We start from the raw sequence: 25,114 nt of genomic DNA, 5'->3' as shown, positions 1-25,114 counted from the left end.
TGGAGCGGTTATTGCGGTAGGCGAACTGCAGTGGGTCGAGTGATGCTGGCAATACAGAGCTGATGTGATCTCTGATAAGCTTCTCAAAGCACTTACTGATGATGGGAGTCAGAGCAACAGGGCGCCAGTCATTCAAGCAAGAAGCTTTGGGTGTCTTTTGTATTGGCACAATGGTGGATGTTTTGAAACATTGTGGAACAACAGATAAAGAGAGGGAGAGGTTAAAAATGTCTGTAAAGACTCCAGCTAGTTGTTGAGCGCATGTTTTAAGGACACGGCTGGGAATGCCGTCTGGACCTGTGGCTTTGCGGATATTCACGCGCCGGAGCGATCGGGTAACATCCGTTACAGACACGGAGAGTGGATGAGCCTCAGCAGTCTCGGCCGCGGGAGCACTCTGTGTGTGGGAGGAGCCGCTGACTTCGAAGCGAGCGTAGAAGGCGTTGAGCTCGTCAGGAAGTGAGGTAGAGGTGTTTGTAGCAGGGTGTTTGCGATCCTTGTAGTCCGTGATGTTGTGGAGTCCTTGCCACATGTCTCTGTAGTTGGAAGTGGTGAACTGTGCTTCAATTTTTTCTTTGTATTGGCGTTTTGCGGTCTTGATGGTTTTGCGGAGGGCGTAGCTGGCTTGTTTATAATCATCCGCATTGCCGGAATTAAAGGCAGAGCTTCGAGCGTTGAGAGCCGTGCGAACCTCGCCGTTAATCCACAGTTTCTGATTCGGGTAGGTTCTGATTGTTTTGGTCGGTACAACATCTTCTATGCACTTCCTTATGAAGCACGTGACAGTGTCTGTGTAAACATCGATGTCATCATCGGATGCAGCCCGGAACATATCCCAGTCGACGTAATCAAAACAGTCCTGTAACATAGAGTCCGATTGGTCCGACCAAAGCTGAATCGTCCTGAGGGTGGGTGTTTCCCGTTTCAACTTCTGCCTGTACGCAGGCAGGAGCAGAACCGAAGAGTGATCTGATTTGCCCAGAGGTGGGCGGGGGAGGGACTTGTAGGCATTCCGGAAGGGGGAGTAACAGTGGTCTAGAGTCCGTTCTCCACGTGTGTTTCATGATATGTGCTGGAAGAATTTTGGTGCGATCCTCCTAAGATCGGCTTTGTTGAAATCCCCGGTTATAATAAATGCAGCGTCAGGGTGCACAGTCTCCTGTCTGCATAAATGCCCGTACAGTTCCTTGAGTGCTACATCTGTGTCGGCTTGAGGGGGGATGTAAACAGCTGTAATGATGAAGTTGGTGTAAAACAAGTAATTTACTGTTGCCAGAAGGTGGCAGTATGATTATAACTGAATATTGGCCTTCGGATGTGTTAAGGCCAGGACTATTATAAAAGGTGTGAAGTTTGGGGCAGATAAGACATTGTATGCATGAGTTACAACAACTTCCTGTGTCATGGTATTAATAACATGCTTTAGTACTTAGTAAGTGTTGCTAGCATGTTTGACCATTATTCTAGCATGTTTAGCACACAATGGCATAATTTACAGTGTTTCTAAAAGTGCATCACTGTGTAAAACATGTCACTTCCTGTTGTCAGTACGTGGCGCTATCACTATAACCGAATGTGAGCATGTAGATGTCTTCAGGCCAGGACTGTAATCAAACATGTGAAGTTGGAGGCAAATTGGACATTGTATGCCTGAGTTACAACAACTTCCTGTTTGATGGAGTTCGTAGCATACTTTAGCACTTAGCTAAGTGTTGCTAACAAGTTTGAGCATGTTGCTAACATGTTTAGCACACAATGGCATATTTTAATGTGTTGCTAATAGTGCATCACAGTCTAAAACATGTCACTTCCTGTTGCCAGCAGGTGGCGCTATGACTATAACCAAATACGGGAATGTATATGTGTTCAGGACAGGCCTCTTATCAAACTTGTAAAATTTGGGGCAGATTGGACACTGCTTGCCTGAGTTACAGCAACTTCCCATTTCACTGCATTACTAGCATGGTTTAGCACTTAGCTAAGTGTTGCTAGCATGTTTTAGTATGCTTGTAGCATGCTTCCAGCATATTTATCACTTGTTGACACTTTTTAATATGCACCTAGGAGTCCATTACAGTGTTAAACATGTCACTTCCTGTTGCCAGCAGGTGGCGCTATGACTATATCTGAATATGAGCATGCAAATGTGTTCAGGACTGAACTCCTATGAAACGTGTGAAGTTTGGGGCAGATCGGACATTGCTTGCCTGAGTTACAGCAACTTCCTGTTTCATGGCGAAACATCAAACTTTGTCAGGCCCCCAGGGACACGCCCCTTGACGAAAACTCTAGATCTTCACAATTTAACATCGCAAAGGCCTTATGATTACACTCAGCAAATTTGAAGACCATCCGATTAAAACTGTAGGAGGAGTTCGTCAAAGTACGAAGCTTGGAAATTGCAAAACTGCACAAAATATATATATATATATATATATATATATATATATATATATATAATGAAATCTATATTAAAATGAATGAATTACAGTAGTATACTGATGAATTGGATTTTATTTACTGTAAAACAGTATAGTTTTCAACTAAATAAAATACAGTTTGATACTGTAAATCTGAATTTACTGTAAAAACCCTTTGAAATGTCTAACAGTGTACATCCATATTAATCTAGATAAATTTGAAAATGCATCTTTTTCTCAATGTTTTGGCCTTCTATCCACACTGAGACAATGCTTTTGCCCAGAGAAAACCTATGGTTGTTCCTGCATTGTTTTTTTATATTACTTTCCTGCAAGTATGACAGAAAATGTACTTTGAAATTTCTGTCCTGTGGCAATTATGTATTAGATGTATAGAATGGCATTTGATTGTGAGCTATAAGAAAGCAATATCCAAAGAAAAACTGTTTAACAAGTTTGTTATTTTTAATATCAATTTTAATTTAATGTTATTTATATATTCTCTTTTAATCCATCCTCTACCCCTAAACATAACCCTAACAAAAACCTCTTGTGAGGTCAGCTGACTAGTCAATGTTCAACACTTTCACTATATTGGTGCGGGCATTAATACCTCACATGTGTAGTCAAACCTGTATACTAATATAATGGATACTCCTTCCTGTTACCAGTTTCATTCCTATTACTAAATAGTTTTTTCTTTAAAAAATAAAGTTAAACCACTATTTTTTTTTTTATTAAGTTTGGTCCATAATTTATCCCATTGTTTAATTGCATCATAGACAATTGATAAGGTTTGAGTCACCTTTAAAATGAAAAAATGGGTTTGTGTACTTTAGGAAAATACACCAATCATAAATAGTGTTTTTTTTTTTTTTTTTTAAATGATAAAAATAATATTTTTTGATTATGAAACCAACAATTTCTTTAAAATAAACACCTGCCTGAGGGGGAAATGAAGGAATTTGTTGACATGATTTTAAACATGCTTTTTAAAAGACATTAGAGTTTTGGTAACAGGACTGAACAAAATGCATCCATCTTCCACTTAAAAATTGTGTAATTAAATAAAGTTACCTGAGATGGACCAATAAAGATTTTGAATAGTTAAATATGTGTATTACTAGATTCAGTCTTTAAAAAAGAAGCAAATGGTACCCTTTTGGTGGAATGGCCCAGAAATGTTTGTTGTAAGCAGTGGTCTTCAGGTCTTGAGTACTTACTCTTTCTATTTATTTCATTTTGTCTCTTTTTGAGGTACTTCTTGAGAGTATCTATACAAACTTTGTAAAAGAAATTTTCATATTTCTGCTTGAATTCTTCCAGGTGGGGTTTGAGCTTTTCTTGTGTAATATTTACAGTCACTGTATAAGTACCTGTGAGGAAAATTAGGGAGAAGATTGTGATGGGCTGGTCTCCCTCATCACACAGGCAAAATTAACTGTATGTAGGCCCTGGCACATTTTTTTTTTTTTTTTTTTTTACTTTATGCCTCTGAAAAGACAGACAGAAAGAAAGAACTACATAATCACATACTTACCGTCATTTTGGTTGTGTTGCCTGAACAGTGCAGATTGTCTTATAAAGGAGTTATACATGTAGTCACTTACATCTTTTAAGTAATCTGAATCAATCACATCATCCTCATTCGTCGTATTCCCTCTTGGAATATACCTCTCTGAATTATAGTATCCGACTGTAATGTCATCCAGAGTTGTTGTGCAACTAAATTGAGGAAATTGTGTTTCTCCCTCAATGTAAGTTGAAAGCAACGACAAAGAGCGAGACGCTGAAAAACAAGTAGTTGTTTTCTATCTATTTCTCCATCCTACTCCGTGTAGTTTTAGGGAGTAGGCTATACCGTTTTAAAACACATAGGTCTTAAATAAATCGACAATGACTTTTCAGTTTCATGCAGGAGTAATGCACTGTAAAGATCAGTAAGGAGATAACATGCGACAATCTTAACCCTCTAAGCGCCAAAGTCGCAAAATTGCGACAAGACGTCATACTTCATTAAATAGACTGTAGTTCCTAATATAGTGTAATAATCTCATTTGTATTCCCTACCACTAGATGGCAGACATGTAGTACTTCGATTCTAGACCACAATTGTTCGAGGAAATAGCAGAGCAAGTGAGCTATCGTGTCATTGATACGGAAGCAGTTCAGTTCTTAGCGTCTGAGTAAATTGTGAGATTTGTGAGAGAAAAATCGCCAAATGGCTAATAAAAAGTTGTAACGTGAGGATGTGTTGCAAATGTTATTCGCCGACTCTGAAGGGTAATATTTGCCTTTTGGAAATGACCATCGGCCGTCCAATGATCGCGCATCTTCTGGATCTTTGCATGCGTAATTGCGCCGCCGTGCAAGGCAAGAGTGTTCACGAAGCACAAACAAGTGATAATTTCGAGCCTTTGCCCAACGGGGATGAGGGTGGCAGGGGTGGACGTGGTCTTAGTGTCCATAGGAGAGGCATCGCGTTGCTGATGGTCGGCCAGAATGCGTCTTTTTTTCTGATCGCGCACGCTCAAAGGGCCGCCGGCAGACAGTACAGGTGCAGTCAGTGTGGGGTAGGTCTGTGCGCTGTGCCATGCAATGAGAGGTACATACTCTCAAGAACTATAAACTGTCACCTAGATACCTGATTGGGCAGATAGCTGGTCAACTGATCAAAAAATAGGCACATGTATTTTACTATGGCGCAGTAATATAGTAATAATTTACTACTTTCTCCTGTTTTACTGTTGATTTCCTCAACTGATCAGTTGGAATGAGGATAAAAAGACAAAAACAAACAAACAGTACAAGTAGCAAGGTGATTCTATCCATGTGCCCTGCATTCTTTCTATCACCTCGTGGTATAGAAAATTATCTGCACATAAATCGACTAGCATCTTTTAAAACGTAACAAGTATTGTTTACCGACTGTTGCTCTGAATTACGAAAGAAAATGATCTTGAGTTTCTTCTCTGATTGCCTGCGAGCATATTTCGTTTTCCGCGTTCCACTCATTTTAAGCGTACAATTGATTTATGGGCTGTCATTATTCGTCTGTACGACCTTTGACACGACAGGCAATACTGGGTCATTCTACAGAAATGTCCACTTTTGGTAGGGCAAGATGTCTTAAAATGTATTCTTTTTCTAACATTAAAACGTAGTCCACATTATTAGATTACTTTTTGACTTTATGAAATTTTTTTTTTTTTTTTTTTTAGCTTTTTTGCGCAGTTATTTTAAGATCACGTACTATTTTATTTTATTTATTTTTTTTGTCACTGGTGTTACGTTCTTTAGCAATATTAAAAGTTTTTATGAAATATTATTTCTCTTTTTTTCCCTTTTTTTTCAGCACATGTAGTCAGAGTTACAGAAAAATAATGAAAATGCACGAAATAAGGAGATTGTTTTATTTAATGTGACAGAAAAAAAAAACAGTACAGTAACACCAGTGACATACAGTCAGGGCTGGACTGGGACAAAAATCGGCCCTGGCATTTTTGGTCCTGGTGGCCCACCACTATCTATATATATATATATATATATATATATATATATATATATATATATATATATATATATATATATATATATAATGTGATATACACTACCATTCAAAGTTTTTGAACAGTAAGATTTTTCATTATTTTTTTTTAAAGAAGTCTCTTCTGCTAACCAAGTCTGAATACAGTAATATTGTGAAATATTTTTACTATTTAAAATAACTGTTTTCTATTTTAATACATTTTAAAATGTAATTTATTCCTGTGATCAAAGCGGTATTTTCAGCATCATTACTACAGTCTTCAGTGTCACATGATTCTTCAGAAATCATTCTAATATTCTGATTTGCTGCTCAAAATACATTTATTATTATGTTGAAAACAGCTGAGTATAATGTTTTTTCAGGTTTCTTTGATGAATAGAAAGTTCAGAAGAACAGCATTGATCTGAAATAGAAATCTTTTGTCTTTATCCTCATTTTTGATCAATTTAAAGCATCCTTGCTAAATAAAAGTATTAATTTCCATAATTTCTTTCCCAAAAAACAAAACAAAAATTATACTGACTCCAATCTTTTGAATGGTGTATTGTATAATGTTACAAAAGCTTTTTTATTTCAGATAAATGCTGATCTTTGGATCTTTCTATTCATCAAAGAATCCATTAATAATAATAAATATTTCTTGAGCAGCAATTCAGCATATTAGAATGATTTCTGAAGGATCATGTGACACTGAAGACTGGAGTAATGATGCTGAAAATGTATCTTTGATCACAGCAATAAATTACGTTTTAAAATATATTCAAATAGAAAGCAGTTATTTTAAATAGTAAAAATATTTCACAATATTACTGCTTTTGCTGTATTTTGGATAAAATAAATGCAGGCTTGGTGAGCAGAAGAGAATTCTTTAAAAAAACATTCAAAATCTTACTGTTCAATAACTTTTGACTGCTAGTGTAGATATGTATCATTGCATCTAGTTGTTTTGGATAATAAAAAAAACTTCAGGTCTGACAATATCGTGTCTTTTCGAATTTAAATCTAGATTTATTCGCATTGGCCCATGGAAACCTCTATGGACACACTTGACATGACTTGGCCAAAAAAATCGCGGTGGACGAATTTACGTTTAATTAAGAAGTGTTTGTGTATTCTGCACTAATGGCGCGCGCGCACAGGATAGATGCCTGCCTCAGTTGTGAGTCTCTATCAAGCACTTTACCGATTCAACTGCTCTCCTCTCCTCCTCCTGCTGGCTCTTTACGCCGCATCACTCACCGCAGAGCAAGCCTGTTCTTGATAAAGCTGCTGTGAAAACGTGGGAAAAGCCGACGACGAAGTTGGGGTGAAGCGTTCTTTATATAGGCGGAGCAAAACACTTCATAGCTCCGTCTGTAGCGCATTGTGATTGGGTGGTTTACGCTGTCAATTCAGGAGACAAACCAATGGGCCACTGGCTGCTCGTGATGCTCCTTGGCAAAAAAAAAACATAATAAATTCTGTCGGCCCCTTCAGTGCGTCGGCCCACCGGGAAAATGCCCGGTATGCCAGATTACCAGTCCAGCCCTGCATACAGTACATAAGACCTGATCTTCACTATTGTTATCCATAAGGAAGGTAACACCAGTGACATACAGTACATAAGACCTGATCTTCACTATTGTTATCCATAAGGAAGGTAACACCAGTGACGGTAACACCAGTGACATTTTTCATGAAAAATGCATTTTACAAAATGTCTGCTGCAAGGTATCAAGCCACATGTTGTCAATCATGGTATACTCACTAAATTAAGTAGTTTAATCCATTTGTATTATAGTGTTTTTTTGTTTTTGTTTTTTTTTACAATTCCCTAACAATAAATAGGTCATACCAGTGATGTCAACTAAAAGCTTCATATGAAATCATGAGATAAATGGGAGAACTTGTCATAACTGAAAAGAAACAGTGGACATAATATGGGCCTTTTTTCATAGATGTTTAGAAAATAGGAAGGAGGAAGTCAAGTGATGTCATCAATTTGATTTTTATTTCAAAATAACAGATTTTTGTTAAACGGTAACACCAGTGACACAACTCCAGGGGACCAGTGTTTTCATTATATATTTTATAATATTTATTCAGCATTTTGTTTTATGCCATTTATATCGTATAGGCCTATTTGCTAGTTATGAATACATTATTGTATTTTAAATGGTAGAAAAACCTGTTTTGACCTCAAAATAAAGCACTTTCCTGCTGTACATGGCTGTGGGGACGAGCAGTTTCGTGGTGCTTGGAATTCTTTATAATTTATTAAAAAACAAATATTGCCACATTGATGCCTCAAGAAGGTGTAATTGTTCAAATAACATATTGTTTCATTTTAAAATATAAAGAAATTGTAACCCTAATGTGTTTTTCAAGTGTAATATTTCTGTGAAGGCTAGGGACAGAAAAATAGACATTTCCATAGAATGACCCTACTATCGTTTAACTATATTGTAAAATTTTCTGTGTGGATATTCTTTGCGATGCTCTAAGACTACAGAGAATATAACGCCCTCCGTTTAAGCAAAAATACAATAAGTTTAGTATATATACAAAAGCAGGCCTATATGATGTCAGCAACTGTGTTTAGGTTCTTAGAAACATTTGATTTTTAAGCTTATTTTCATACCATGATAAAACAGAAGAGTAGAGTGCAGTATGATCATTCTGCTATTTATTCGATTACAGAACAAATCAAAATTTAACAATCAAAATTAACTTGAAGCATTTATATACTTTAAAAGTTTTTTTTCTTCTTTATATTATATATAATATATATATAATCTTTATCATTATACACATAGGCTACATAAAGGAGACTAATGTCAGTCTTTGTGATTTTTATGCAGATTCAGCCACCAGCCACTCTGTGATTTCTTTCTGGTTTTCAGCCACCCATTTTATATTGGCTTTTGTCTTCTCGATGGCCTGCTCCAGAGCTGCTGTCCCTGATCCAAAGCCAATCTCTGAATTGTCACTCTTAAACTTCAGAAGCTTTTCAAATTGTTTAGAGATAGGAGGGGAAAAACAGAAATTAATTAGACAAGGAACCTGTTCAACCTGTTTAGTTTCATCACGAGTTTAGGCGATTAAGTAAATTCTTAAACGTTATTGTATTAATAGTATATTTATAGAATATACACACCTGCTCAAGGTCTGATTCAGTTGAAAATGTTTTGGTTATGCCGCTTATAAGACTGGCAAAGTTAAAAGACCCCACACCATACCTAGGACACAAATTCATTCTGTTTATCACATTACTGCATTTAAGATTTATTTCAATTCATTAAAAAGTAAAAAATTTTGCGGTTGTCTTGTAAATGATCATTTGTGTTGCTGATAAAGCTCACTCTGTGAACATATACACCCAGTTCTTCCTCACAAAATCCCAAGCCAATGTCTGACCATCTGGGTTGCTGGCAATATACACAATGACAGAGGTAGCATCCTGTTTACGGATCATTGACGCATCAAGCGTGTATCCAAGGTACCTATATATAATGACAATAAAAAACATTTTGTATTAAAATTATTTTTCTAATGTTATTCCTTTGAAAAGTTTCTATATGTTCCCAAAGAACAACATACTGTATGTCAAACCTTTCTAAAAGTGTGGTATCTTTTGCACAAGCCAGGCCGGACATGAGTTTATCAGCTTCTATCGCGATGGTGGCGTTCTTAAACATCTGCCAGCCAAAGTCCCATTCGTCAGCACCACCTGAGGCAAGTGCACTGCAGTACACTGTAGACCTCAAGTTGGGGTGAATCCTGGAAAAAGAGATCTGAATTAGATTTATGTAATATATTTATGTAATGCAGTACAACATTGGATTGCTTGACTAGAAGACCAAAATACTGAGTGCTCTAAAGTATGGGCAAACTCACGGGTTGTGGTTTGGTCGGTCCATCCACTGTCTGTACCAGTTTGTAGTGAGATTTTGACACTCCTCTACACCAGTGCTGCAGGCAAATCTAATGGCATTAGCTTGATTGTACCTACACAAGGAAAAATAAAGACCTCAATAAATAAGATAATATCATTGGAACAAAATTTTGACATGCCATTAATTATTACAGAAATATGTATGGATTACTTACTGGTCTGTATGGCCAGTGGGTACATGTGACCAATCTTCAGTAATAATCTTAAAATATTCAAAAAGGGGGGTCACATGCTTTCTGGTGTAGTTCTACAACACAAAAATGCAAAACTCATATTAAACACAAATCAACACACATATAGTCAAGAATTAAAAAAAATATAACATTTCTTAGGTTTCAAATGCTAATATATACAGTATGAAGTATTAGAACAGACCTGTAGAAGTTCATAGACATCAGTTTGTGTAAACATGAGGTAAAAATAATCCAGGTTGTTGAGAGCAGACTGCCATGGCATATATTCTCTTTCCTTAGATAAGTACTTTGTAGTTCTTAGCGCTAAAGTGACAGGAATTATCTTTGCCCTTGAAAAAGAATTCTGACTCAGTATGCAGCTGAATTCATTTAAATGTGCATGCATAAATAAAATATACATATTATATGAAACGGTACCCCAGTTCTCATGTCTTTTTACCTTGCAAGGTTAAATGCATCATCCACTATCTGAGCTCTGTTGATGACTGGGAAGGCCTATAAAAATGCAATAAATATGGTCAAATTTATTAATTAGAACTGGGTCTGTGATTTCACTCACATGTCTCTGTGTTTTTACCTCATGGTTCTCAGTCAGTTGATTCAGGAGACGCTCCCAATTCTCAGTGTCATAGTTCACTCTGTAATATCCAGTGATGTTCAGATTCACCAGCACCCAGTCATTTCCAGTTGTCTTCATATCAGAGTGAAAAGCTGTATATGAAAAGACAATCATGTATAAAAATGTATGCATCAAAATGGTGAGCTTGTCCCATTCATAGGAACAAACGACACTATAAAACTTATTTTGTGTTCATACTAGTTTTTTCTGTGAGCCAAAAGCGTGACTGCTTGACCTCTGCCTTCATCCAGTTGATGGGTACAATCCATTCATAACTAAAAACACAGAAAAAGTGAACATAACACTAAAGGAAACTGTTCTAAAAACAACACAATCTGCTTAGGTAGCTTTGAAGATTAATTTAGACTTGCTTGAATGGAGACTGCCTCTGAACGGAAGACTCAGGATCCAGAAGGAAATGCATCTGAGACACCTGGCCTGTCGTAGTGTTGACGGTGACCACCGGGAAGCCCATCTGAAGAACCCAGCGGTCCATGATTTCTTTGACACTTAAGGGAAGAACTGTTCCAGACTTATCAACTGCCTAGCGGTGATAAATGAGAGCGATTAATCAACCACTAGATGGCAGTACTGACAAACATTTTGAGTTAGTTTGGATTTCTGAGTAATTCGTGTTATGTGAATATTAATCAAATAATTTACGTGCTAAATATTAGTATGTTATGTGACCCTGGACCACAAAACCAGTCTTAAGTGTCAATTTTTCGAAATTGAGATTTATACATCATCCGAAAGCTGAATAAATAAGTTTTCCATTGGTGTATGGTTTTAGGATCGGACAATATTTGGCTGAGATACAACTATTTGAAAATCTGGAATCTGAGGGTGCAAAAAAAAGGTTTTGTGGTCCAGGGTCACATATTACAGCTTTTGATTTTATTTTTGATGCAACTCACAGTTTGAAGGTGATTCCACAGGTCCTCGCCCACTGTATTTTGATAGGCGAACATGGTGAGATATGTCTTTTAGGGAGAAAAATATCAGAAATATAGCAGATTAAAAACAAAACGTGTTTATCTGATTATCATAACTGGATTGTAATTTGCTCACATTTAGTCCTTGGACGAACACAGGCTCGGTAAGGAAGTCTGACAGCATTCTCAACACCGACGCCCCCTGCAGGTTACCAGAGAAAAAAAGTGTATACTAGTAGGCTAATGATCAATGTACAGTGAAGGTTATCAAGCGTCCAAAAAAAAAAAAAGGTTATCAAGCGTCCGGCACCTTGCTGTAGGAGACTGTATCAAACTGCTCAGTGATCTGCTCTGGTTTTATAATATCTTCCTCATTTGAAGACAGGGGATGGGAAGAGGCCAGAGCATCCACAGCAAAAACACGATGTACGTCTTTAAGGATAATCAAGTCTTTCTGTGAGAGCGATAAGGGAGAAAGATAATAAATAAAAATGTGCAAAAATTTTAAATTTTTCTAATCTATATACAATTTTGAATTCTCATGAGTAATTATTTTTTAACATATATTATTTCAAAACCCATAAGTGACGTAAGCAACGCGATACAACAGTCACCTGAGGACATTTACAAAAGGCGCGAGCCTCGTAAATTTTACCTCAGATCTTAACAATAAAAGTTGTTAAAACTCTTAGTGTGGAGACAAGTCACAGAAACCAAGATGTGTGGAGTTAAATCACAATGACCCGCATTTCAGGTATATATACATATTTTTTTCTTCTTCAAATATTCAGGCAAACGGCTAAACGCCTGTTCCGCCATATGAACATGAAATTAATTGGTTTAATGGAATAATAAAAATAAATTTTAAGATGTAGGCTAAATGGTAAATGTTGTTTTAGTTGACCAACCATTGGCAGGTACAGTAAGTCCATTAAAAGTTCATTAGTTTGTGAACACTCACCACGTTCCAGGATGGTTCAGCAAAATCTGCACCAAGATATGATACATAAGATGCGAAACCTTCATTTAACCAAACTTCATTCCACCACTTTAGAGTCACAAGGTTGCCAAACCACTGACCAAGAAGACAAACAATTCGTAATATTATTGTATTACACATATTATATCCATTTAAAACCTATTATATCATATTTTTATACATGTAAGTACCATGTGTGCCAGTTCATGGGCTATAATGGTGGCCGTTCTCTCTTTGTTTGCATTAGAGGAGATGACTGGATCATATAGAAGGTTTGTCTCCCTGTACGTCACCAGCCCCCAATTCTCCATCGCCCCAAAATAAAAATCAGGCAGGGCAATCTGGTCTTAAAGTAAGAGAATTAAAAATCCGTACATATTATTTTTCCCCAGGCAATAATCTTCAAAAGATGGTTTAAACATACCTGATTTAGACAGTGGATATGGTACACTGTAATATTTTTCAAAAAACTTGAGGATTGGCCCAGTTATATTCAGGGCATAATCACCATGGCCGTCCTCGATGGCTTTCTTACGAGCCCATATTCGTACCTGTTCAGAGAAAACATACTTTGGTCATATGCACCATGGGTAAATATGCTGTAAGGTACACTTTGTGGTCAATAAATGTGAGATTTTTATCTTTTAAAGCAGCTCTACAGCTCATGAAAGATGAATGATGGTCGTACCAAAGTGTCATTTGCTGATGTAACATTTGTGTAGTCACTGACAACCAGTGCCAATAGATAGGAGGACATGTTCTTTGTGGGTTCAAATGTTGTCACAGTAACAGGTTGTCCATCAAGAACAGTGTCCACTTTCTCTGAATGAAGAAAACAAGCTGTAAATAGTGTCCACTTTCTCTGAATGAAGAAAACAAGCTGTAAATAGTGTCCACTTTCTCTGAATGAAGAAAACAAGCTGTAAATAGTGTCCACTTTCTCTGAATGCAGAAAACAAGCTGTAAATTAGATTCTGTTTTATTAGATATCTATCTATTTGTCTTTCTGTCTATCTATTAATGTAAAATCAATTTAACTACAGAAAGCAGAGAGAGATTTTATTTTATTTTTTTGTCTGAAATTTTTCTACAGATGTTCTAGGGGCCCCGATTTATTAAACCCAGTGTTCACATTACCATATTTAACATAGTCATTGTGTGTGAAACAAAACTGTTTTTGGTAGAACTGACCGATTTCCATTCCATTCGACAGGGCCACGGTTCCTCTGTCATGGATGAGAGTGATGTAGAAAACCGCTCTCATTGCAGGCTCATCGAAACATGGAAAGGTCTTGCGAGCATGTGTGGGATGCATCTGGCTGGTGGCTACTATCCTGGAGGAAGTAATTATTGTTATATCACAAATATACATTGTTCCTAACACCAGTGGTAGGTACAGACCATAAAATAAGAGCTGGGTTATTGGTATGCCATTTTGGGAAACTGTATGTATTTTCTCTGTCCAAACAACATGATGACTGAATTTCCCACACCTGAAAAATCTTGTGGATATTATGCAGTGCCCAAACACACACATTAAAATTGCTTTATGGATCCAGGAAGTAATCTTCCATGTTTATATAACAGTACAAAGGTTAAACAGGCATAAAGCTGCCAAGAGACTTATCAAACAAACATGTGACCTGCCAACAGCAATAGCCTTGATGTTGATCTTGATAGCTTTGATTTTTCATCCATTAGAGTTCCTGACTGGTTTTATTGAAGATCGGTAGATCTTAAAAATAATAGTCGGACTTACTTTTTCTCTCCATTCTCATCATATTCACTTCTGTAGAACCCTGCCAGGTCATCTGCAAGCTCTCCCACAAACTCTGAGTAAAGCTCATAGAGCTCTCCAGCTTTCAGCTTGCCCTTCAACTTAATGACAAGGTACTGCGTCGTCTCCTGCGTCCAGGTTTTATGAATTGAGGGTGCCACTGAGGTACCAAGCGCAGAGAGTTTGGCCAGATACCCATCTATTAAGGTCAGGTTCAGCTTATTGGAGTGAATGAGGATGAGGTCAGTCTCCCTCAGACATTTGAAGACCACGCTGGAATTTCCAGTGAATACAAAGAGGCCATGTATGTTCGGCTGGAGTCGAGGCCAGAGAGTGATGTTGTAGTAGTCTGGAACCAGAGTGCCTGGTAGACGATACTCGCTCCAGGGCTCAGCAGAAGCTTCTGTAGTAGGAAGGAGTTGAACGGTCCACAACCCAACAATGGTGGCCAGTGATGCCAGCCCTAGGAAAGTGCATCCAACACACATTGCACTAAAATGGATTCTCACCATGTTCCCCTTCACCACAGATTTGTAAAGATCAGACCAAACTGTGCTGGCATTTTATTTATTCTTCCCACCTTCTCTCCTCCCAAAGGGTATAATGGCTTATCCATTAACACTGAGACTAGCCAGTGAAAGATTCTGGTAACCTGATAAGTTGAGGTGCACTAAGATAATACATTATGGCATGTGTCTTCCCTGACATGTTTATGCAGCCATTACTCTTTAGTAAAGTGATGCCAAGAATCGTGGGAAAAAGCTCAGAAAAACAAGCACAAGCATGAAATCATCTAATATAATCCAAAATATTTTCAATCAATGTAATTTTATGTTTGAATTAGATGTTAAGCCATATTCTGAAACTATACACAATAAACAGGGATTCAGACCAATACTGGAATGATATATATATATATATATATATATATATATATATATATATATATATATATTAACAATAATTTAAAATTGCCATTAGCAACCATCTGGAAAACTTTGTGAGGTATTTTTTAGACATCGTCATATTATAACTCTCAAACAAATTACTGAAAATTCTGAAAGATTCATGAAACAGCCTTGAATTCCCTTTAGAGATAGCAGCTTATCTTGCTCATTCTCAATCATTTAGAGCTGTTACAGAATTTACAACTGACTGAAATACAAGTTTATCTTTGTGTCTGATATTAAATTCCTGATTATGAAAATGGGAAACTGTTACTTGATAGGTGTCTTGAGATAAGGCTATTTACTGACTGGTTGTTAAAATGACAGCTTGTAATTAAAGATACATATTCACACAATATAAAAATAATAATGGTATACAACAAAAAATAATTGTTATTGGTTACCATCTGTAGGATACTGTAACATAAAAAATAATACTATATTTCACAAGTTGAAATTTTGCTAGAAAAATACAAATTGGTTCATGGATTGAGGTTTTTATTTTCATTAGACAAAATATCAAAATGATAAATACCAAAGAGTTCTGTACTATTTGCATATTCAGTTCAAAAAAATTTAAAGGGAAAACAGATAATTATAACATAAGGCATGCCTTAAGGAATTATATTTGTATACTGTACATCATCATAGGAAGAATGTAGCTCTGGAATATACTGGGATTCAGCATTATCCATAATAAATAATTATTTCCTTTAATGCTCAACTAGGCCAAGCAAAACAATGTTCCAGTGCTCCTCTCCTCCTCAGAGCAAAAAACTACAGTATGTACATTTTCAGAATTTCTATGCATTTTCGAACCATTCTAAGACTGCTTTTTGGTTCTTTTCGATCCATTTGATGTTGGCGTCAGTCCTCTCGATGGATTGCTGAATGGCTAGGGTTCCTGAACCGAAACCTATGTGAGCGTTTTCATCCCTGAACTGTTTCAGCTGTGTTTTTAAAACAGAGAAGTAGATTAGGAAACAAGATCTGTACAAGAAGACACTCAAATAAATAAAGCAGTTCGGGGGAAGATCACATACCTGTTGCAATTCAAATTCGGTTGAGAATCTCTTTGTGACGCCATTGATCAGATTGGAGAAAGAGAAAGATCCACCTCCATACCTAATGGAGAATAAAATAATTGGATATGCAGTTATAGAAAACTGCTATCTGTATTTTTAAGAAAATAATAGCACAGTCTCCCAGTATATTTTCTTACTGATTGAAAATGTACTCCCAGTTGGCTCTAACAAAATCCCATGCCAACGGTTGTCCAACCACATTGCTTGCAATGCTGATGATGGTAGAGGTGGCATCTTGTTTCCGAATTTTTTGTGAATCCAAAGTGTATTTGAGATACCTACAACATAAATCGAAGCACATGTATTTAGCTTAATACAATGAGAACTGTATGTATTTGTCAGCATTGACCTGCAGTGAGCTCACCTGTTCAGTAACCAGGGCTTGGTGGCACATGCCATTGCAGCTCTCAGTTTATCTTTCTCTGAAGCAATAGTGGCGTTTTCGAATTCCCCCCAAGCAAAATCCCACTCCTTCTCACCACCTGCAGCAATGGCACTGCAGTACACTGTAGACCTCAAGTTGGCCTTAATACTGAAACAGTGAGAAAATGTGAATGGTCATTTATTCATTTAAGATAATAAGCTTACAATCTATAAAAGTACAAAAAAGTACTGAATTAATTTAAATGTACCAAGTGTCAAAAATGATTAAAACTTTTCTGAGTATAGTTCAAGTATAAACCACTCTAAAGACATCCTCTAGTAATGTTTGACAACCAAAATGTAACTAAATACTATTTGTAATAAATGTAAAATATTTTTTAACATATTTATTGCTTTATATTTTAAAACCCAATCATTTAAAATATTTTGTTTTGTGAAGTTTATCCTGTATCTAATGCAGTGACATTGAGACACTTTTAAGTGCAAGTAAAATATCCAAATACTTTTTGGGGGCAACTTTAAATGCCTTTGGACAAAACTGGATCAAATAAAACTGATTGCCAATAATATTAGATATAAATTATAATATCTGTGATTATTATAAACATCAGCAACATTTATAATAATAATAAAACAAAGAAGTAAATAGTCTGCATCAATATACGTTTTAACTATGATGCACTCTCTAAGATACTCTCTCAGATTTGTATTGAGTGAAACTCACGGGTTGACTTTTGGATTTTCCATCCACTGTTGGAACCATGTTTTGACGAGAGTCGTACAGTCTTCAAGGCCAGTGCTGCAGGCAACTCTGAGTGCGTTTACTTGATTATATCTGCAGATGCAAAGATACCAATACAATGAATAGATGCTTGAAAGCAAATCTGAGCATTTATTGTCACTGCTGTATATTTACATGACTTACTGGTCAGTATGTCCTGAAGTCACATTTTCCCAATTTGTAATCGTTGTGAAGTGGTCAAACAAACCTTTCACCTGTTTTCCAACGTATGCCTGCAGATATGAAATAATGTGATGTTAGAATTCAAGCTCAGTTGAGTTGACATTATGAAATATTCAGAGACAAACGTACCTGCATGGGGCCGTACACCTCTGTGCGATCAAACATGAGGTAAAAGTAGTCCAGGTTATCAAGAGCAGACTCCCACGGCATGTACTCAGTTTCAGAGGCTAGGAACAGCGTGGTTCTTAGAGCCAGTGTTGTTTCAATAATTCCTGCTCTGTAAAAGGGAAGGATGCTTTTTAGCATTTGGACTGACTGGAAATTACACTCATAACTTTGAAGAATGAAGTTCAGATCTTACTTGGCCAGGTTAAAAGCATCATCAATTATCTGTGCCCGGTTAATAACTGGAATGCTCTAAATGAAATCAAATTGAAATCAATTCATTATTATGCTGAATGAAAAACAATCCAAATCTTGCTGTAAGTATCTTCAACAATATTACCTTCTAATTTAATAAAGGTCATTCTTACCTGTCTTGAAGTCTGGAGTACATTAAGTAGACGTTGCCAGTTTTCATTATCATAGTTAACCCTGTAGTATCCTGTCACATTGATGTTGGCCAGAACCCACTCATCACCACTTATTTTCATGTGATCCAATTGTTCTAAATTAGAAATGTAGAGCAGAAATACATGGATTCGTTAAAGCAAATACAGTTTTGTCCTTTATTAACATCGAATGATCATTTTCGAATATAATCACATGCAAAGTTCACCAAAACATGAAAAATCTGTCATCATTTACTCTACATCATGACTTTCTTTTCTCTGTGGAACAAATTTAGCAGAATGTCCATATTTGTTTAAATTGTTATCATATGCTTTCAGAAGATTTGGAATATAGTATTAGTATACAAAAAGTATGGACTACTTCTATTTCGCTATTTTGGAACTTGACAGCCCCAGGTCTCAATTCACTGTTATTGTATGAAATGGAACAGTTTGGCCATTCTGCTAGACTTCTCCTTTGGTGTTCCACATAAGAAACAAAGTCATAAGGATTTGGAATAACACGAATATGTAAAGACAGAATTATCATTTTAATTCTATCACTTCCTCAATAAATATAAAGCTAACATTATTGTCACCGTCATCTTCAAACTCACCAGTTTTCTGTAGCAGCCAATATAGGGCTTGTGCTGCTTCTTTTTTTGTCCATGAAATTGGTACAAACCACTCATAACTGAAAAATGAAGAATATTATGATATGGTAATTCTACATTTCAACAGAACTTATCAAGTAGGATATATGTAATAAGTTTATAAATGCATACTAAATTCATGTATTGATCTAATTATGAACAATGAATCTCTGCATATTTCATAAAAAAAAAAAATATCTCGTAATTTTTAATCAGAATGTCAGCTCAATCTTCCAGACTTCTCTCTGGTGATGTATACCAGATTTGTCCGATCATTTAGTCTGTTTTAACCCCACCCCTTTCTTACAATCAACTGCAATCTCACATTTAGCTAATCTGCCTCCATCCAATCAACAACCAATTGTCTGTTTTACTCAAATGTATAATGTCACAATATGGAAGAAAAGAAGACTTTAAAGTATCTAGTAAACTGCACTGTGATTGAAATCAGTAATAGGTGCTTTGTGATAAATAGTATTTTTATTTTTTTATTTTCAAAATATTTTTTGACATACTTAAATTCTGATGGCCTGTTTGGTTTAGTTTCAGGGTCCAGGAGGAAGTGCTCCTGTGTGATCTGGCCAGTTGTCGTGTTAATAGTGACCACAGGAAAGCCCATTTGAAGAACCCAGCGGTCCATAATCTCTTGCACAGTTCTGGGAAGACTGGTACCGCTGCTGTTGTCCACAGCCTACAACATTTCAGATATGAGCACTTGTGTTTTGTGGCAACAAATCAGATAAAGACATGGCTGAACAGCATTGTTTAACTGCAACATACCCTTTGAAGATGCTCCCAAAGGTCTGTGTACACTGTGTTGCTGAATTTGAAATGATCCAGATAAGTCTGTTGAAACAAATTGATTGTGAATGTACAAAAGCATTCTCAATCACAAAAGCATATTCGATTTTTATTATACAGTACAACAAGGAATAGTTTACAAAGGGTTTTTACCTGGAGGCCTTGAGTAAACACCGTCTCATTCAGAAAATCAGATAACATCCTGATTACTGATGCCCCCTAGAGGAAGAGACTCAGCATTACCAGACAACCCACATGTAGTCTGTATGTTCTTCATTATTAGACATTATTATAGTCAACATAGAAAACAGTTTCCACACTACCTTACTGTAGGAAATCGTATCAAACACTTCACTAATTTGCTCTGGTCTTTGGATCTCCTCTTCTTTAGACGACAAGGGGTGAGACGAGGCCAATGCATCTATGGCAAAAACTCTGTGCACATCATTAAGAACGATCAAATCTTTCTGTGGGATAGGAATAGAAGAGTTAGGATTTCATCTGCTCTTAGTGATGGCTTTTTTCATTTACCCTTTATTGCTCTGGCTTTTGCTTCAAACACTCACAATGTTCCAATCTGGCTCAGCTTCATCTGCCCCAAGATATTCTACATAAGATGCAAAACCTTCATTGAGCCACAGATCATTCCACCACCTGATAGTCACAAGGTTTCCAAACCACTAAAAATAGGGAGTAAGGTGGTAAAAAGGTGAATTACAGGGGATGCAAACTTTATAGTTGTGAAGTTGATAAAAGTAACTTCTGTAAAGCATTTCCTATAGTTCAAATTGGAAAAAAGGACTCCTGATTATACCTGATGGGCAAGTTCATGGGCAATAATAGTAACGATTCTCTCTCTGTTTCCATTTGAGGATATTTCTTCATCATACAGCAGAGCCGTCTCTCTGTATGTGATCAAGCCCCAGTTTTCCATTGCTCCAGCGTTGAAGTCTGGTAGAGCGATTTGATCTGTGCAATATTTTGAGGAATGAGTGAAACATCTAAAATGGCTTAAAAGGTTTAAGTATTAACCTAGTCTGACATAATTTGTCATTTCGATAACAGAACCATTGAACAACCTCATAAATTATAGTTCATATCTTAGGTTCTTACCTGATTTGGGCAGTGGATAGGAGACATTGTAATACTCCTCGAAGAATTTGAGAATTGGTCCAGTCACAGTGAGCGCATACTGCCCTTGTCCTGCATTTATGGCTTCTTGACGGGCAAAAATTCGAATCTGTTTGTATAAATTATAATATGCAGTATTTTAGATGAACACATGCTGTTTTCAAATCTTTGGTAAATTGTACAATAGGTTTCATTATTAAAGTGGTCAGTTTTGTCTAATGATCCTGTTAAATGATCTATTACCTGCAGTTTGTCAATGTTTTGTTCAATGAAGCCAAAATCGCTGACAATAAATGCCAACAAATATGTCGACATTATTTCTGTAGGTGCAAATGTTGTTCTGGTTACAAAAGTTTCATCCACGGTGACATTAACCTCGCCTGTAAATTGAAAAGAGACATTTACTGATGAAACACTGAACATCTAATTTTCTTGAAATCAGTTTGAAGGAATAAAGCAAACTGATGCATCAGAAATAAACTACTTTAGCAAATGAGTAGCTGTGTAGGGCAATCAAATGCTACTTTGCTGTTTTTAAGATAAAGAAATAATCCCACTTTCTAACTTTATAATCTCACTTTTCCTACAGTGTAGGAAAGTCTGATTCATTCTACTCATTGAAAATGTCTATCATATTTATCATTGAAATGTCTGATTTATTCTGGTGAATTGGCTCATAATGGCAATTCATTTAAATTAACATGTTCGCATAAATAATTCACCAATATGAGACCCCATACTGTGTATTATGTTGTCGACTAGGTTATGTAAATTATAGTGTTTCTGCTGTATTTAATATAAATGTGATGATATAACACTAATTGAAATTCATTCATGTAAAATCCCTCATTGCTTTTGAATGAGCAAAATATGGCTCTGATTAAATTATGAATGTATAATGATTGTTATATTTTATCATTATAAAGACATACGGTCCCCCTAAGTAACTTCAATGTAGCTACTTTTTGTTTGTAGCTGTTAGTTTAGCTAACTACTTTTTCAAAGCAGCTACTTCACTGTAGTTTAATTTTTTTCAAATTATGATTAACTTGCAGCTTGGCAAGCTACACTTTCAAAGCAGTTTGCCCAAACTGCTCCTGTACAGATAAAGTGTTCATTTACCTATCACAACACCATTGGAGAGGGCTACGGTTGCTGGATCATGCAGAAGTGTAATGTGGAATACTGCTTTCATTGCAGGTTCATCAAAGCAAGGGAATGCCTTCCTAGCATCTGTTGCCTGCATCTGAGTTGTGGCAACCACTCTAAAAAAGAACATGGAGATTTAACGATACATAAACGGCCTTTTGTAGAATAGGAGGAACTGATGAATCAACTTCTTACTTCTTCACTTCATTCTCATAGTATTCACTTCGGTAGAAGCCTCCCAAGTCATCTGCAAGCTCGCCTATAAATTCTGTGTAGAGCTCGTAGCTTTCCCCAGCAGTTAATTCTTCTTTCAGATGAATTGCCATATACTGCGTTTTTGTGTGCATCACAATTGATTCAATGGTAGGAGCTGGCTTGCTTCCAAGAGCCGTCAAGGTGGGTTGCCGTGTCATGTTCAGCTTGTTGGAGTGAATGAGGATGAGGTTTGTCTTTTCCACACATCTGAAGACCACGCTGGACATCCCTGTGAAGATATAGAGTCCGGTTGGATCTGGCTGTAGCCGTGGCCACAGAGTGACATTGTAGGTTTGTGGACTAAGAGTCTGAGGAAGGCGCCACTGGTCCCATGGTTCATTGGATGGTTCCGTTGTTGGAACTGATGTTACTGCATCTGTGGGTTTAACCTCATTTTCGTTGTTCTTGGACTTCTCTTGGGAGTAGACCACTGAGAGTGCGATGATTGTGGCTAGTGCTCCAGCGCCTAACACAATCCCTACTATCCCGACAGTTTTACTGATGAAGAAACCCTTCCCCATGCTTCTGCAATTACAGGATGAGAGGAGTGAAACTGACATCTGTACAACATTTCATTTAAGGCATGAGAAGGTTCTCCTCCCACATGAATTAATGGTTCAACCATTAACACATCACAGCTCCAGTGTACAAAAGGGCATCTAGAACCTCAGGGTTTCAGAGGGTCATTGATACCTGTGTTATCAAAATGTGGTAAGGCCACATATTCTGTTTTGAAGATACAATTAAGGCATTATGGGAAGAAGGCAGGCTGACAAAAACAGTGTTACGTCCTCAGAAGCATCAGTTTGTGTAACTGCTGGTACAGACACTTAATTTCTGGCATAACTGTTAAAGGATAACTAAATGTCACTGTCATACAACTATGCTCTTTGAGCGGAAAAAAAAAAAAACAGTATAACCGTAGTTTAGCTAAATTACCTTGGAGCAAAGGACAGGGTTAGTAACAAATGAACTTGTAAAAATACCACTTTCTGTGGTTGTCAAGCTGGACTTTGAAATTGGACATGTCAAATGTCAAATAAACGATGAAAGTAATACAATGATTTGGTCTTTGGAATATGTTTATTTTATGGAGGAACATTGTACCAGGGATGACGTTTATCATTTAGATTAGTATCTCAGAAAATATAGCCAATAACACAAGATGATCCATTCATTTGAAAATGCATGGGTGTAATGATTATCAGTTTTTACGGTATCCCACCCTCATCATATTAACCCGTATCAGCTATAAATGAGGTGTTCAACAAAGTCACCAGACTCTATAAAACTCACTTTAGCAATCCCTTAACAATATAAAGATTTTATATTATCAATTTTTATTTGCCATGTCAAATTATTTTTAACAGGTCAAGATATAATTTTAATTTCCTGAACACAATAAATATTTTATCTAGTTTTATTTTATTTTATTTTTTTAATTAAATAAAATGAAATCTTGCTATTAAATATTCTGCATCTTTAAAGTCAGAAGAGATGGAGTTGATTACTTCAGATGTCATCTGGTGGCTCTTGACCTTTGATAAACCACTTTCTTCAAAGACATAGTATCAGAGATTTCTAGATAGGCTATCTTTTTTTTTTTTGGTTGTGCAACCATGATCTGTCAAAAATTTGCTGACATACTGTCATATATGAAACAGGTCTTGTCCCATGATTGTTGACATTTTTGAGGCAGGAAGTGAACTAAATTATATTCTAGAACTGGAGATGTTGCAAATTCTTTGTGACAATAAAATGTTGAACACTTAACATTAAGTGGCGGTTTCCCTGACAAAGATTAAACCTATTCCTAGACTAAAATGACCATTTAAACCAGATTAACAGTAATCTGCTTTTTCTGTCATGGTTTTAAATAGTCTTAGACTTAGTCTAGTCCTGAGTTTAATAGGCCAGAGTTTAATCAATTGAGGTTGAAATTAAACCAACCAGGAGGCAGGTTTAACTTCAGATTAAGGTTGTGTTATTAGTTGGCAATTTTCTGAGATTTACAATTTCAATCTTTAAAAAAAAAAGGTGGGTGAGGGTGGGGGAGTCTTATTATGAAATAAATGTTTTTTCTCTAATACACATTGACCACAATTAATGGCACCCTTTTATTACTTTTTAGATAATAAATAAATAAAAAAATTATATATAATTATATAATAAATTATAAATTATAAATAAAATAAAAAAAAATAACTTAGTGTAAATAGCATCTATCGCTAAGAAAATATGCTATTTGCACTTAGTGTAAATAGCCTCTATCGTTATTTACACTTAGTGCTAATAGCCACTACCAATTTATTCTGGATGTAGAAGCAAAAAATAAATGGCAGTTAATTAATTTCTTGGTGGGTCAAGTAAAACTTCCCATACCACAGGAAGAAACAAAATTGAGAATGCACATGTTCAAGAGATGCCAGTTTTTAAAGCATTTGTTAGGTCTAGGATTCTAATAGATTGTTAAGTATTATAGAGCAATGAATGATGTTGAAATCTTTGTACACCAGTGGTGTTATAAGAATGCTGTCTGTAATGTGGTGGAAGGAGAATAGTGTTTTTTAAACTTTTTTTTTTTTAAACATTGAGTGATTTGCTTTAAGAACTTTGGAAATATTGATTATTTTTGTGGCCTGTTTTTGTTATGTGAGAATTACATTTCTCTGTTTCTTGCTCTGTCTGTGGAATGTTTTTGTGGCTTGAAATTCCATTAAATCTACTGTATCTCAGTGCATTTGCTATCGGGTTCACCATTCTCCAGAGGCTCAAAAATTGAGAGT

General features: G+C 36.3%; 2 protein-coding genes and 1 long non-coding RNA gene across 3 annotated transcripts; 1 reads left to right on the top strand and 2 right to left on the bottom strand.

The window, feature by feature from the left end:
* Positions 1–8,080: 8,080 nt before the first annotated feature.
* On the bottom strand, positions 8,081–14,961 carry LOC131533930 (aminopeptidase N). The gene is made up of 20 exons (XM_058766414.1): positions 14,391–14,961; positions 13,823–13,965; positions 13,320–13,453; positions 13,056–13,182; positions 12,823–12,977; positions 12,614–12,727; positions 11,963–12,106; positions 11,789–11,854; positions 11,635–11,700; positions 11,089–11,261; positions 10,916–10,992; positions 10,676–10,809; positions 10,538–10,593; positions 10,280–10,427; positions 10,060–10,151; positions 9,847–9,957; positions 9,562–9,729; positions 9,312–9,452; positions 9,107–9,188; positions 8,081–8,955 (listed from the first exon to the last, which is right to left on the bottom strand). The coding sequence occupies exons 1-20, from the start codon at positions 14,918–14,920 to the stop codon at positions 8,803–8,805; spliced, it is 2,814 nt and encodes a 937-aa protein (XP_058622397.1). The 5' UTR covers positions 14,921–14,961; the 3' UTR covers positions 8,081–8,802.
* On the top strand, positions 12,119–19,668 carry LOC131533933 (uncharacterized). Its single transcript, XR_009269250.1, has 3 exons — positions 12,119–12,406; positions 13,845–13,974; positions 19,536–19,668. It is a non-coding gene; the product is annotated as an uncharacterized LOC131533933 (long non-coding RNA).
* Positions 15,837–22,980, bottom strand: LOC131533928 (aminopeptidase N-like). The gene is made up of 20 exons (XM_058766412.1): positions 22,269–22,980; positions 22,047–22,189; positions 21,168–21,304; positions 20,907–21,033; positions 20,608–20,762; positions 20,360–20,473; positions 20,117–20,260; positions 19,947–20,012; positions 19,773–19,838; positions 19,508–19,683; positions 18,957–19,033; positions 18,322–18,455; positions 18,150–18,205; positions 17,918–18,065; positions 17,750–17,838; positions 17,549–17,659; positions 16,805–16,972; positions 16,578–16,718; positions 16,399–16,480; positions 15,837–16,305 (listed from the first exon to the last, which is right to left on the bottom strand). The coding sequence occupies exons 1-20, from the start codon at positions 22,886–22,888 to the stop codon at positions 16,159–16,161; spliced, it is 2,901 nt and encodes a 966-aa protein (XP_058622395.1). The 5' UTR covers positions 22,889–22,980; the 3' UTR covers positions 15,837–16,158.
* Positions 22,981–25,114: the final 2,134 nt, after the last annotated feature.

Source organism: Onychostoma macrolepis, chromosome 25, assembly GCF_012432095.1.
Source record: "Onychostoma macrolepis isolate SWU-2019 chromosome 25, ASM1243209v1, whole genome shotgun sequence".
Taxonomy (NCBI): domain Eukaryota; kingdom Metazoa; phylum Chordata; class Actinopteri; order Cypriniformes; family Cyprinidae; genus Onychostoma; species Onychostoma macrolepis.
The sequence above is the reverse complement of the archived record's forward strand: the minus strand, read 5'-3'. Positions and strand labels throughout refer to the sequence as shown.